Below are 12,282 nucleotides of genomic sequence, written 5' to 3'. Positions count from 1 at the left end.
GAGCAGAGGGTGTCAGGCCCTGCGGTGGAGAGTGTATGGGTGCCATGCCCCCGGTCCCTGCATGCACTGCACAGAGGTACGCAGAGGGTAGGCAGGCCGGGCTTGTCAGGTACGGAGCAGGCGGACAGGGGGCGGCAGCCTAGCGAACAGGGGGCGGGCTGCCAAGTCGTCGGGTGGCACAACAGCGGTGGTGGTGTCGTCGGGCCGATTCTTGGCAGGCAGTCGATCAGATAGATTCCCATGTCAGGTACCGATACTATCTACTCTCACTCACCGAGAAGAAGTGAGATGAATGTCGCCACCGCCGCGGAAAAAGCGCTGCAGCCGTCAGCAAGGATACTGAATATGTTCTATCACGGCGCGTCGGGCTGTCCGCTGGCTGTCGTCCGCAATCTATGCAGATCATCCCTCGCTGGTCTTCCATGGTCCAATATTGCCATTGATGCACATTCGTCCTGCCCCTGTCATGACCATCTCTCCCGGTCGTGGGCTGGAGAGTGACAGGCGCAGGCACCCTACGGCAGGCAACCCACAGACCACGGCCCATCATGAACGCGTCCCAGTCCAGCTCCAGCCGACCCACCTTCACCTGGGCTCCTACCTCTTAGGTTTTCTCTTTTCTTGTCCACCTCCGCCTCCCGGTCAATTCACTATCTCTCCCCATCTTCGTTCGTTACGCGTCTTAAAACCTCTCCCTCTCCAGAGCTCTTGAGCTCTATCCTGTCGTTCACGTCTCGGTCTTCCCCACCTCACCTCTAATCATGTCGTCCCCGTCCGACAGCAGAGACTTCTCCGTCAACATTGACGAGGACCGTCCCAAGGTCTCGTACAGTCCCTCTGCCTCGACCTCTCCCCCTCCTCCCCCTCCTCCGCCTGCAAAGCCTGCCAAATCTCCTCTGCTGCAGCGCATCTCGGCCTTCATCACGGAATGGACTCCCTTCGGCCTCGTCTTTTCCTACTTTGTCTTTTCCATCTCAATCTACATGGTTGCCACTCACAAGGCAATTGGCATCTTCTGGTTCTTCTACCTGGCCACCAACTTTTACATCTCCGCCTCGACCGTCATTGAGGCCTTCCTCTCGCTAGGCCCCGTCAATGACTCTCGCAAGGCCGTCACCAAGGTTCAAGAGAAGGACTGGACCTTTCCTACCCCAGATGCCAATCTGCCTCTGCTCGACATTCTCATCGTCGCCTACCTGCCCAACGAAAAGGACATCATCATGGAACGCGCCCTCCACGCGCTGACCAAGATTGTCTACCCCGTCGACAGGATCCGCATCAACCTTCTCTACAACACTCCCAAGCCCATTGAGCCTTTGGAGTCCCAGCTGCGCGACCTTCAATTCAAGTATCCCCAGTGCCGTGTCATCAAGGTCCCCAACTCGACCAGCAAGGCCGACAACCTCAACTACTTCTTGTCCTTTGACACGGGTGCCGACGTCATTGCCATTTACGACTGCGACCACTACCCTCACCCGTACGGTCCTCGTTGGGCTGCTGAGCGCTTCTGCCAGGACAGCACTATCGACATTGTTCAAGGCCGCTGCGTCGTCTTCAACACTGACGAGTGCATTCTGGCAAGCATGATTGCCGTCGAGTTTGACAAGATTTATGCCGTCTCTCACCCTGGACGTGCCCTCATGTGGGACTTTGGTCTCTTCTGTGGTTCCAACGGCTACTGGCGTGGCTCTCTGCTCCGCGACCTCAAGATGGACGGCGACATGCTTACTGAAGATATCGACTCGGCGTTGCGCTCCATTTCTCGTGGTGCCAAGGCTGTCCACGATCTGAACGTCGTCTCTTATGAACTGGCCCCCACCACTTTCCAGTCCTTCTGGAAGCAACGTCTGCGCTGGGCTCAGGGATGGACCCAGGCCAGTATCAAGCACGTCAAGCTCGCCTACAACAAGTCCCCGGACGCAACTCCCCGTCGTCTCAAGGTCCGCGTTGGTCTCTTGCAACTCCTGGCCATTCGTGAGGTTTCGTACTATCTCGTCACCCAGTACACTTGCATGGTCGCCGGATTCATCGTCACCAAGTGGCCCAAGAACCCAATGGGACTGGCCAAGCTCATCTGGTTCCAGTACCCCGTGTCCATCTGGTTCCTGGTCATCACGTGAGTACATGTCCCTTGCAGCTACGATCAGTCTATTGACTTTTGATTAGGGTGCTCTGTCTTATCATGACTCTGTGGATCACGGCAACTGTCCGGTCTGAATTTGTCAATCGCCGCATGATCATCATGTTTTCATTCTTCTACCCCTTCTACCTGGTGCTGAACGCATCCATGGGAATCTACGGCAACGCGCGCCAGCTCGTCAACTACAGCAACTGGAACCCGACGGCTCGTTCGTAATCCGCTCCGCAGGTGCTGTGCGCGCACCAATCTGGTTTGCGCCTCCTCTCGTCTTGAGCGCAGTTGCAGTTGAAAGTTACATCACCAGATCGAAGAGAGGGCTGGAGTTGCAGCAAGCGGCCCGCGCTAGTTGCTTTGTGCACACGTCGATCAGAACAAACCCTCTTTTCCTGTCGTGTGCCAGCGGGCGAGGGCAGATGGCAGCAGCAGCAGCATGCAGAAGCAGCAGTCAGCAAGGTGGGCATCCGTCGGCCCCCCAAAAGTTTTTCAGCTTGGCTGCACGTTGTGCTGCACCAGAACGACGAAGGTGCATCGAGCCCGTCGGTTCCCAGCAGCGCAGCACCGCTGCCTGCCCCTGCGCCTTGCATGCATGCATCTCCGCCAACCATCCTTTCCCGTTTCTTTCATGACTGCAATCGCTTCCCTGCATCATCCGAGCGCACCGTACATCCTATGCATGTATGCGCTAGCAAAGCAGAGCACTTGCTGCTGCTTTTCTTGTAAATGTGTTCTTTTCTCAATGGCTTTTCAAGACAGCCTCCTTCTTGTCCATTGCCTTTTTTTTTTTATTTTGTTCTTTCTTTTCTCGCACCACGCTCGCACCAGTTCCTTTTTGGGTGCTACGCGAGCGAGCCGGATGGTTGGGTGAGAGGGGGCTGGGGAAATTTGCGCACGACACGCATCGCATCACGATCCGCAAGGCGGGACGACGTACGGCTCGTCCTTGCAACAAACAACGGTCCCATTGTCTGCCACCGTCACAAAGCGATACGACACGCTGCCGTCCCCGCTGCACCACCTTGGGCCAACGACCTACCAGGCAACGGGCGTTAGTGCGCAGTGGGCCGGGCCGGACCGACCGCAAAGCAAACATTCCAACCACCTCTACAACCACCACCACTTGCAAGAGAAAAACCGACAAAGGGAGCGCTAGCTGTATCTCTGTTCTTAATGTGTCATGATATAGGGAATAAACGGATGGGCAGACGGATGGAATAGACCGATTGGGACAGGAGCACTGGGGGTGGATCAACGTCCTTACTTTTCACTGGAGATGGTCATCGAGGAAGGGATGAAGGCAGAGGGAGTCTTTGCTGAAGATGGGACGACATGTGATGGGGACGAAGTACATATGCTCACTCACTTATGGAGCGAGGGACTTGCAACTGCATATACACGACGCGAAGCCGCTGCGGCGCACTAGCAATGCATGCGCTGATGATCTGATCTGCCTTGTACTTTGTCTGTTTTTCGAATTTGATACTCGCCACCGCCCATCTGTATGCCGTCCATCATCTGCGCGTTGATAAGGACTCGAGTGAGACAGGCAGGTGAGAGATACACTGCAACGGACGCCACGCAAGGCAACGTGATGGCCTACATACATGCCTACAGCAGAGACATACAGCTAGCTCAGAGACATACAGGCAGAGTACGTAGGCCAAGTCACCTCGCGCACCGCCATTTTCTTTCTTTCCTCTGTGCCTCTGCCCCGCTCGTCCATCTCGCGTTAGTTTTTGGGGTTCATCTGCCTGCCTGCGCCGCCTACATCAGCACATCTATCTCTTCGAGGCAGTCAAGTACAAAGTGAGTCAACCAGCCAGTCCTTCATCAACCAAAGCGAAATACCACGCCACGCCAAGTTCAGCCCGGGCAGATTCATGATGGAGGCGAGCGCAACAAATCGTCCGCAAAGGTCTTTTACATGAGTAAGATTGGATTGACTGCTGGCTGGCTAAGCCGTGGCGCAGCAGCCGAGGGAAGGCTGAATAGCACGATTGGACAATAATCGCTCGAGTGGTCAGTTAGTTGGCTTTGCTGTCACTTGTGATCGACCTCCAACCTCCAAGTACATGTGTCTACATCAACACGTGGATTCTGAGGATATATGAATGCCGAGGCTCATCTCCACCCATCTGTCCTCCATTCCTTCTCGAACCCTTCTCTGCGCTTTCTTTTGCCTTTGTTCGATCCGTCATTGTCTGAGGTAGAGAGAAGAGGGAGATTCGATGCCCGCGTGGCAAGCACGTACGTACGCAACGCATCCATGCCTGCATCGCTGCCATTCCTGCTCTCTCCCTTCAATGTCTAGACGTGAGCCAGCCGTGCAGTAGTCGGTGCAAGTCAACAATGGACCAGAAATTCCCCATGTCCAAACAACAATTTCCTTAAAATTCCTTGGATTTCGCAAATTTTCTCGCCCGCCTTCTCCTGCAATAGCCTGCTCTGCTCCGCCGGACAATATCTCTGCTATGGTCGGAGGCCGTCTGCCCCGTCCGTCTGCCGGTCCACCTGCAATGCAGCGGAGCGGCTACGCACATGGCCAGACAGACGGGCACAGAAACGAAAGGCAGATAAACAGCAACTTTGACAGTGATGATGCAGCGGCGCGGCGCAGCGCAGCAGCAGCTTGTGCAGCAGCACATCCATCACAAATTCACCCAATCTACCTTCGATTGCCAGAGAGCCAAGTCTCCCCCAAGGTACAGCCACCTACCTGACCGACGGTGCCCGCTCCCGTCTTTCCGGGGCGCCGGGCCCGGCCCGCCGCTGCCAAGGAGCGGAAAAGTTTATTGTAATAATTTTTTTTCCCCTGTCGTTTGGTTCCCCCTTTTTTCTGTCATTTGCCACGGGCCCGGGAAAAAGGGACGGGAGGAGAAAGAGTGCGTGGGGGGGGGGGGGGGGGGGGGGGGGGGGGGGAAAGGTTGTGGCGGCAGCGGCTGGGACCTTGAGTTTGTCCACTGACGATGACGTGATTGGGGATGTGGTGATGAGTAAGGTAGGTAATGTAGGTGGTAGGTGGTCAGGGGAGCCGTCTGCTAAGGGTACAAGACCACGCACTTGCATTTATTGAGATGATGGGCCTTCGATTTTTCGACGAACGTGTCCATCGAGTCTGCCAGAGACCAACCTACCACGACAAGGCGTCGAGCAGGCGCAAAGCCTACACCCCCCCCTTTCGACCATGTGCCCGCCAGCCAGAAATCACACCAAATCTGGCCACCACCCACTCACCCCCCTTTGCGACCGGCGACCGCAACACAAGCCGCCGGTCCGGTTCCTGATGGGATGCGGCTGCATTTAGGTTTTTTTCTCGGCTGATGGAGGCGAAGAGGCGGGCTGACGGCGGCGGGTGCGCACATGGCATTTTAGCCTACCGACCAATCTAGCGCGCAGGCAGGGCGGCGTACCAGGGTAGGGTAGGGTAGGGCGTGGCGCCCGTGGCATCCAATCCATCTCTTTTTTTTTTTTTTCTTCTTCCGTCCGTGTCCTGGCAGGACAGACGGACAGCGGACCAGAGGAGATGTGCTCAATAATGCCGGGGCGGGCAGCGGAGCGGAGATGTCGCGAAGCTGTCACGGCCTGGGTGGATGCGTGTGCTTGGGCAACGGCATTTGGGTTTGGATGGGGGATGGGGCCAGGGCAAGCTGCAGGAACGGCTGGGCTAGATGGCCATGGGCTAGACTAGACAACGGAATAGACAGCCCTGACAGGCTGAGCTAGAGGGAAGCTAACCAGGTCGCGACCACGCTACTCCAACGCTGGCTTGCTTTCGCGGGCCATGGCATCGCATCGCATAGGTAGCATCCTTGAGCGGGCAACCAAGCACGCAGGCGAATGAATAGACGAAGGCTTGGTATGAAGGTGGCGGCAGCAGAGGTCCGTGGATGGAATCGTCGAATATGAATGGGTAGATGCATGGCATATGGGCATCTCGCATTCTTGTTCTCTGCTTTTCCTTTTGGCGGGCCCAGGCTGTCGTCTCGTCTCGTCTCGTCTCGTCTCGGTCGGCCGCCGCTGCAATCAATGCTGGTTGCCGACCGCGGCACTCGCTGGTTGGGGAGAGATAGCAATTTGGCATGCGGCACGAGAGAAGACATCAAATCAGCCTTGTCGCGTTCTCTTGCTTGGATGTTGCCTGTCGGCGCGCGCACGTTGCGGTTCAGCTCGTTGCCCTCACCATCCACACGTCGTCTCCCGCCGAGGACAAGGCGCGTTGATGCAAGCAAGCAAGCGCCCCGGCCCGGTGCGTGTGTCGCGCCGCCAGCTGGAGGGCTAATCTCGCTTTGCCCAGTTTTTGTCATTTTTCTCCGCAACTTTTGCTGGCGGCGGCAGTCGTCGGCGTCAATCAACTCGGATACATGGTGAGATGAGACGGAGGTGATGGAGCGATGAGGGCGACTGCCGTCGCCGGTGAGAGACTTTCGTTGTTGTTCTTGTTTTTGGGTGGATGGATACGAACTACGGGCCCCCGTCTACCGTTCAACAAGGACGGCGGATGGCCCACATTGCTCAGGAACTGCGTCCGTCCAGCGAGCGGCGAGTCTGGCCAACCGCCTGGCATCAAGAACGACGACGGCGCGGAGGAAAGAAGAGCACGGACAGACAAAGATAGGTGGAAGACGGCTGGCCAGGTGGCTCGTTTTCCCGAATCGGGACGATCGCAAAAAGGGACGGATCACTGCGCGGACGGACGTGGCGGGCGCACGCTCTCTCTGTGCAGACGACCGAGAGGCGAAAGGCGACGACGACGAGACGGCGGAGATCACCATGATGTCATGTCTCAAAAGCAAAGAACGAGTTGCAGTGCGCGTCGAAAATGAGAGAAGCGGAGATTTGACCGCCGCGCAGCAGCGCAGCGCAGTGCAGATGTCAAAGTGGTCGAGGTGAGTTGTCAGCGAATGTCAGGGCAACCACCACATGGACAGCAGCAGGGCATGCGATAGTGGCGTAGGCAAAAATAAATGTCTCTTCTTGTCCCTCGCAGCATTTTGCTGATTTGCCAATAGTCTGGAGATGGAGGCAGATGATGACCATCTGCTGTTGATCAACCATCCACAACGCGAAAATATCGCCCTCTGATCATCCGTGATCTCCTCTCTGATCCTCTGTTTAACCACGGCAGGCAGGTGGATGGCGACGGCCGGACACAGCCGCGAACTACCTTACTCTGTCGGACGAATATAGCAGTCGCCATCGTGGTAACACTATATCGGTCGGAACGTGTTCAGGTGTCTGTCGACACGACACGGGCGCCCTTGTGACGAAAAAACTCGTGTGCCATCAGGCAGATTGTCCTCGAGGCGGCCAAGTTTCCTTGCTCCACGCAAGTCACCTCGCCGCCGTCGTGACGTGAGGACGTCGTGGTCTTGTCTTGGGTTGCGCTCCCGGTCATTTCCACGTCTCCCACCCATCGTCCATGGATGTTGCAAGGAGCCTCAGGCTTCCCGCAGCGGCGGAGGCCTCGAGAAAGAAGGAAAAAAAAGAGCACAGGGAGAAAAAAATAGAAAGACGGCGGCCATGATGGGGGAGTTCGCACGCCCAGCACGGACGTTGAGCGGCTGACGGGATCATCCCCGCGGTTTGAGCTTCACAGGGACCTTTTTTTGGTCCGTCGGAATGCCATGGGCAACCTCGAAATGACGTTTTCCATGACGATTCTCTTTGTTATTCTGTCCGAGTCGGTGCGACCGAGAAAAAGGGGGTTGCTACGTACAGACTAAGGCAGGCAGGACAAGCGGCCGTTTTGTTGTAGCGGTCTGTATGGACCTTGTCAACAACGCTCCCACGCTTCTCTCAGGTGGCCGGCGTCGTGTCACATAGAGCGGTGGCCGTTGTTGATGTTATTAATTAGGGAGTGAACACGGCATTCGTGGATCTCCAGCAGGGTTACACACTTGGCCAAGGGGGCCGTGAAACGCCAACCGACCCACCAGATTTTTTCAGTCGAGCGTCGTCCCAATTTCTGGTTGCAGCTGATTGCAGGGTAGCTGCAGCGGACGCGGAAGGGGAAAAAGAAAAATAATTCCAACAGAATGGCGGTAAGGAGCATTGGAAGAAAAAAACAACATCAACGGCGGGCTTGCAGCACGTGAGAAGAGTCGGCCAGAACATGGTCAATCTGGGAGACACAGCATCTTCCTACATGTAAATCTTCACTCTTGCAAAGACAAGATCAAGAGATAGGTGCCTACATGGATGTACGCAGGCTGAAACGTCTACATCCGCTGCGGACAGGCCCGCCATCCGAATCCGCCATGCCGCCATGCACTTCTTCTTTTGCAAAATGGCTTCGCTCATCTCGGTGTCTTGCCCAAAACCATGTGCCATATCTAGGTGGCCACGGTGCTACTGCAACTGCAACTGCAACTGCAACAACAAGACCTATCACAGACTGATGGTCCTCCAGTCCAGGCCAGGCAGGCCCCCCAGTCCATGTCGGAGGCCCCGCCCATCCCCGCCCGTCGTGGCCCTGGCTGCTGGGTAGGGCACTGCACTTGAATACCCGAGGGCAGAGAACAAACTACCCACGGGCATACACTTCGCTGCCCTCTGCCCTTACAGACGGCCACCCACCATCTGAAGCCAGGCCTTCTGCACCTGCTGGGGCCTGCTCTCGTCGGCAGTTGGCCTCTAAAACCAAGCCAATTCTGTCGGCGCCATGCATCTCGCGTCCGTAATCTGTACATACTGTGCCTGTCCTGTACACCATCCATCTCTATAGGGTGGTGGGAAGCGGCAAGAAGCCATCGTGTACAGACTCGACAGGATGACTGCAGCCATGCCAACCACTACTGCGCCGCAACGCGCACCTCCCAGAGCCGTGCACGCGGCCCTGGAGCTGGGCCGGCCGGGCGTGGCACCTGTTAAAGAAGAACAGGAACGGTCAGTGCCGAACAACACCTCACCTTCTCTACAAGCCATTGACACTTTGTTCCTGCAGCTCCTTCCTGCTGCCCGCCGGCTTCAGCAGCCAGACAAACCTCCAACGCGCCGCCATGGGTCTTCCAGTTGCTACCGTCAGTCATCAAGACGTCGACCTCGACACTTCGTCCTCAATCAAGCCAGAGGAAAAGTCGCCCATCCAGCGCCTGACTTCGCTGCATTCGTCAGCCTCACCGGCTCCCGAGCATGACTACCTCATTGGCGTCCGCGGTGTTCTCGTCGTCATGTCCTTCATCTGGTGTTTTCTCTCCGTCTTTGCTCCGACTGCCGTCAAGGACACGGGCGTCACCGACGGTCCCTTCTACCAGTCCATCCTCCGCAAGGTCCTGTCGGTCCTGTTTTGGAATCAATCGCTCATCTACTCGTCCATCGTCTTGCTTTCCGCTCGCACCATTTGCGTACCATTTCTCAAGAATCCCGTCCGCCAGGTCGTCGCCAGCCAGCTCTTCCGCCGTGGCATCCGCCTCTGGATCCCCACGACCGTGTCGTTTGGCCTCGCGGCCCTCATCCTGAACCAGATTGGCACCGGCTACATTGACGACTTCAAGACCAGCACAGGCCACACCAACGTCGCGACTCCGGAGGACCTGCCCAACTTTCTCAACTTTTTCAACTCGCTCTTTGAAATCTTCTGGGTCGTCCATGACTTTGCCAAGCAAAAGGCCAGTCTGGCCTACCCTTCGCAGACGCTATGGATCGTTAGCCTGGTCTTTTTGCAGAGCTACACCGTCTACATGTCCATGATCTGCATTCCGTACACCCGGAACTCGTGGCGCGTCAAGGCCTTTGTGCTCTACATCATCACCGCCTGGTGGGTGCAGTCATGGGCATGGTACTCGGCCACCGGACTGCTTTTTGCCGACGTCGTCATCAACATGGACTTCAAGGCCAAAGCCAGGCGCGGCCTCAAACTAACGTTCCCCTTCTTGGGCAGCTACCGTTGCCCCACCTGGGCAATTGCCGCACCCATTGCCCTGGCCGGCTTCATCATGGAGTACCTGTGGGTTGCTTGGAGGCCCTCGTTTGCCAACAACGAACTCCGTGCCCACACTGGCCTGTACACGACTGGAGGACTCAACGACGATGCCGACCTCACGCAGCCTCAGGCCCGCGACGACAACTACCTCATCATCGTCGCCTTTATGATCATGCTCGAGACTTATGAAGTTGTGCAAAACATCTTCAAGCAGCCAGTCTTCATGTATCTTGGTCGACGCTCCTTCAGTAAGTCTACCCCTTTCGGCAAGGGCCTTGGCATTTGGGCGTGCAATCTTTACGAGCACCTTCGTATCCAGTGCTAACGACGACCAGGTTACTTTCTCATCCAGGCGATCATCATCTACACGGCCGGCATCAAGCTCTTCATGCACCTGAGCCAAGACTTGAATTGGCCGACCGGGGGAAGCAACATCCTCTGCCTGTTTGTGTGCCTGGTGACGGTGATCCCAGGGGCCGAGATTTTCTATCGAGTCGTCGACTTGCCCGCACAGGTAATCGCGCAGCTCGCTTGGAACTTTATCATCGAGTAGTAGATCCGTTGTGGGCCTTCAAGGGGCACGGATGGTGTTGTTCATTTTCCTATTTCGCCGGGCGGTGCCTGGACGACCTCCCTAGAAGAGCATGGGAAGGACAGGGTCTTTTCATGTGGGCCATATCTTTGCAATTGTCGGAGCCTGCCGTCCAAGGGCTGCGCGGAAGCTTCCACGATGGTTGTATGATATAGGCGCGACCTCCGAAGGAATCTACACACGCGTCCCTTTACCAGGGACGGAGCGGTATCGGGCGGGAATTGTAATCTGATTGCACGAGTCAACCATGTGGGAAAAAAGATTTGCGGATCCAGAAGAGGATGCAGGTCCAGGTCCAGAAGGGTAGATGCGGCAGCCGATATGGGTTAGCAATATTGACAAGACTCGATATGAACAGAGCCGCAGAGAAGATCGGCGGTTCGCTGGCGGCGGCGTGTGCTCGAGGGCTGACACTGTTGGCTGCCCACGTGTAGCAAAGCGCCCGAGCGCCAAATACCGTGGTGTCGTCAATGGAGGTCCTGAGTCGTTCCGCCTCGCGTCGAGCCGCCGAGGCCTGTGCAGACGAGAAGCAAACGCACCTCATCACACAATTCCTGATAACGTGTTGTGACTTTTTTTCCCTCTCGAATTTTTTGAATGCCCGTCGCTCTTCCTCGTGTTGGGTGTTGACTCTTGCAGACACGACCAAAGAGGCCAAGCTTTGAAGCCACGATGCGCAATGACGCCCGCCCGCCCGACGCGACATTTCTAGCTGCAGCGACTCAGAGCCCAATGGCATCGGCCATGTCGATAAAACCGTCCGTCAGCTAAGGGTTTTGGGCTGTCGACGACGACGACAACGACAACGACGGCGGCGATGCGGCTGCGTCCAAATGCCGAGGAATCCATGGCCTCGCACGTTGCATTCTTGCGTTGTCCGGCTCCACAGACGCGGGATGCCATTACTGGGATTGGGACTGCTTGTCGAGTGGAATCGGGTTCCTGGGCGTATTCCATGTACATTCCAGATGGCAGATTTCTCGTCATTCTTCCGCCGGCGCGGGTCCAGGACGACGTGAGTGAGCGACGACGTCTGTCGCAGGGCGGCCGCCGCGCGCACCACTGTACTCCAACCTCCGCACTGCACTACCGACATGCTACAGCGTAGGTTCCCGTGGGGTGCAGAGCATCATCATCGACGTCAAGATGCATTCATCAGTCGGCGTGCAACATGTTTTCCCGAGCGACAAAAACGCCAGACGGCACAGCAAGGCCCAAGGTTCACGTTAGACCAAACCTTGTGCTGCTGCTACGATGCTCCTCCAGCGACTGGTATCAGCCTATCTCTCTGTCTTATCGCCACCGCTCATCAGTTTTGGACTCTCGCGCCTGTCTCACTCAACTGCCGCCACTCACAAAAGTCGTCGTCGTCGCGCGTTGATATCTTGGCTTACATGTCTGCGCCGTCGATGCAATGCAGCTGTATCCGTTGGTCTGCGCGTGCCGAGGTGACGACGATGCAGCCTTTTTGATGCTCCCGCGCTACTCCAACCAAGCGTACGGCGGCAAAGCGGGCGGGCAGCGTTATCGACCATCGGGAATGATACGGAATGCCTGTCTACGGTAAGTGGGGTTGGACTTGCTTTGCTATTTCAAGCACTTGTCAGCCGAACAACTGCTGGTGGTTGCTCC

At 56.6% G+C, this 12,282-nt stretch overlaps 3 protein-coding genes across 3 annotated transcripts; 2 read left to right on the top strand and 1 right to left on the bottom strand.

Annotated features, from left to right (window-relative positions):
* Positions 1 to 761: 761 nt before the first annotated feature.
* BKA78DRAFT_259227 (N-acetylglucosaminyltransferase-like protein) lies at positions 762 to 2,356 on the top strand (the record flags this gene model as incomplete). Its single annotated transcript, XM_066885351.1, has 2 exons — positions 762 to 2,116; positions 2,167 to 2,356. 2 exons carry the CDS (start codon positions 762 to 764, stop codon positions 2,354 to 2,356), a joined length of 1,545 nt encoding a protein of 514 aa, XP_066738548.1.
* A 3,283-nt stretch (positions 2,357 to 5,639) lies between these two features.
* BKA78DRAFT_59714 (uncharacterized protein) lies at positions 5,640 to 6,527 on the bottom strand. The gene has a single exon (XM_066893436.1). The coding sequence runs from the start codon at positions 6,439 to 6,441 to the stop codon at positions 5,857 to 5,859; it is 585 nt and encodes a 194-aa protein (XP_066738547.1). The 5' UTR covers positions 6,442 to 6,527; the 3' UTR covers positions 5,640 to 5,856.
* A 2,165-nt stretch (positions 6,528 to 8,692) lies between these two features.
* On the top strand, positions 8,693 to 10,751 carry BKA78DRAFT_59701 (uncharacterized protein). The gene is made up of 3 exons (XM_066893435.1): positions 8,693 to 9,022; positions 9,081 to 10,306; positions 10,394 to 10,751. Exons 1-3 carry the CDS (start codon positions 8,907 to 8,909, stop codon positions 10,609 to 10,611), a joined length of 1,560 nt encoding a protein of 519 aa, XP_066738546.1. The 5' UTR covers positions 8,693 to 8,906; the 3' UTR covers positions 10,612 to 10,751.
* Positions 10,752 to 12,282: the final 1,531 nt, after the last annotated feature.

Source organism: Phyllosticta capitalensis, assembly GCF_038381095.1.
Source record: "Phyllosticta capitalensis strain CBS 128856 chromosome Unknown BKA78scaffold_13, whole genome shotgun sequence".
Lineage (NCBI taxonomy): Eukaryota > Fungi > Ascomycota > Dothideomycetes > Botryosphaeriales > Phyllostictaceae > Phyllosticta > Phyllosticta capitalensis.
This window is presented reverse-complemented; position numbering and strand designations above follow the sequence as displayed.

Bases quoted from the DNA above. Each gene is read 5' to 3' on its own strand.
- BKA78DRAFT_59701 (XM_066893435.1), top strand. From the start codon at position 8,907: ATGACTGCAGCCATGCCAACCACTACTGCGCCGCAACGCGCACCTCCC. The intron at 9,023-9,080 runs GTCAGTGCCGAA...TTGTTCCTGCAG, and splicing joins GTTAAAGAAGAACAGGAACG to CTCCTTCCTGCTGCCCGCCG. The intron at 10,307-10,393 runs GTAAGTCTACCC...AACGACGACCAG, and splicing joins TCTTGGTCGACGCTCCTTCA to GTTACTTTCTCATCCAGGCG.
- BKA78DRAFT_59714 (XM_066893436.1), bottom strand. From the start codon at position 6,441: ATGACAAAAACTGGGCAAAGCGAGATTAGCCCTCCAGCTGGCGGCGCG.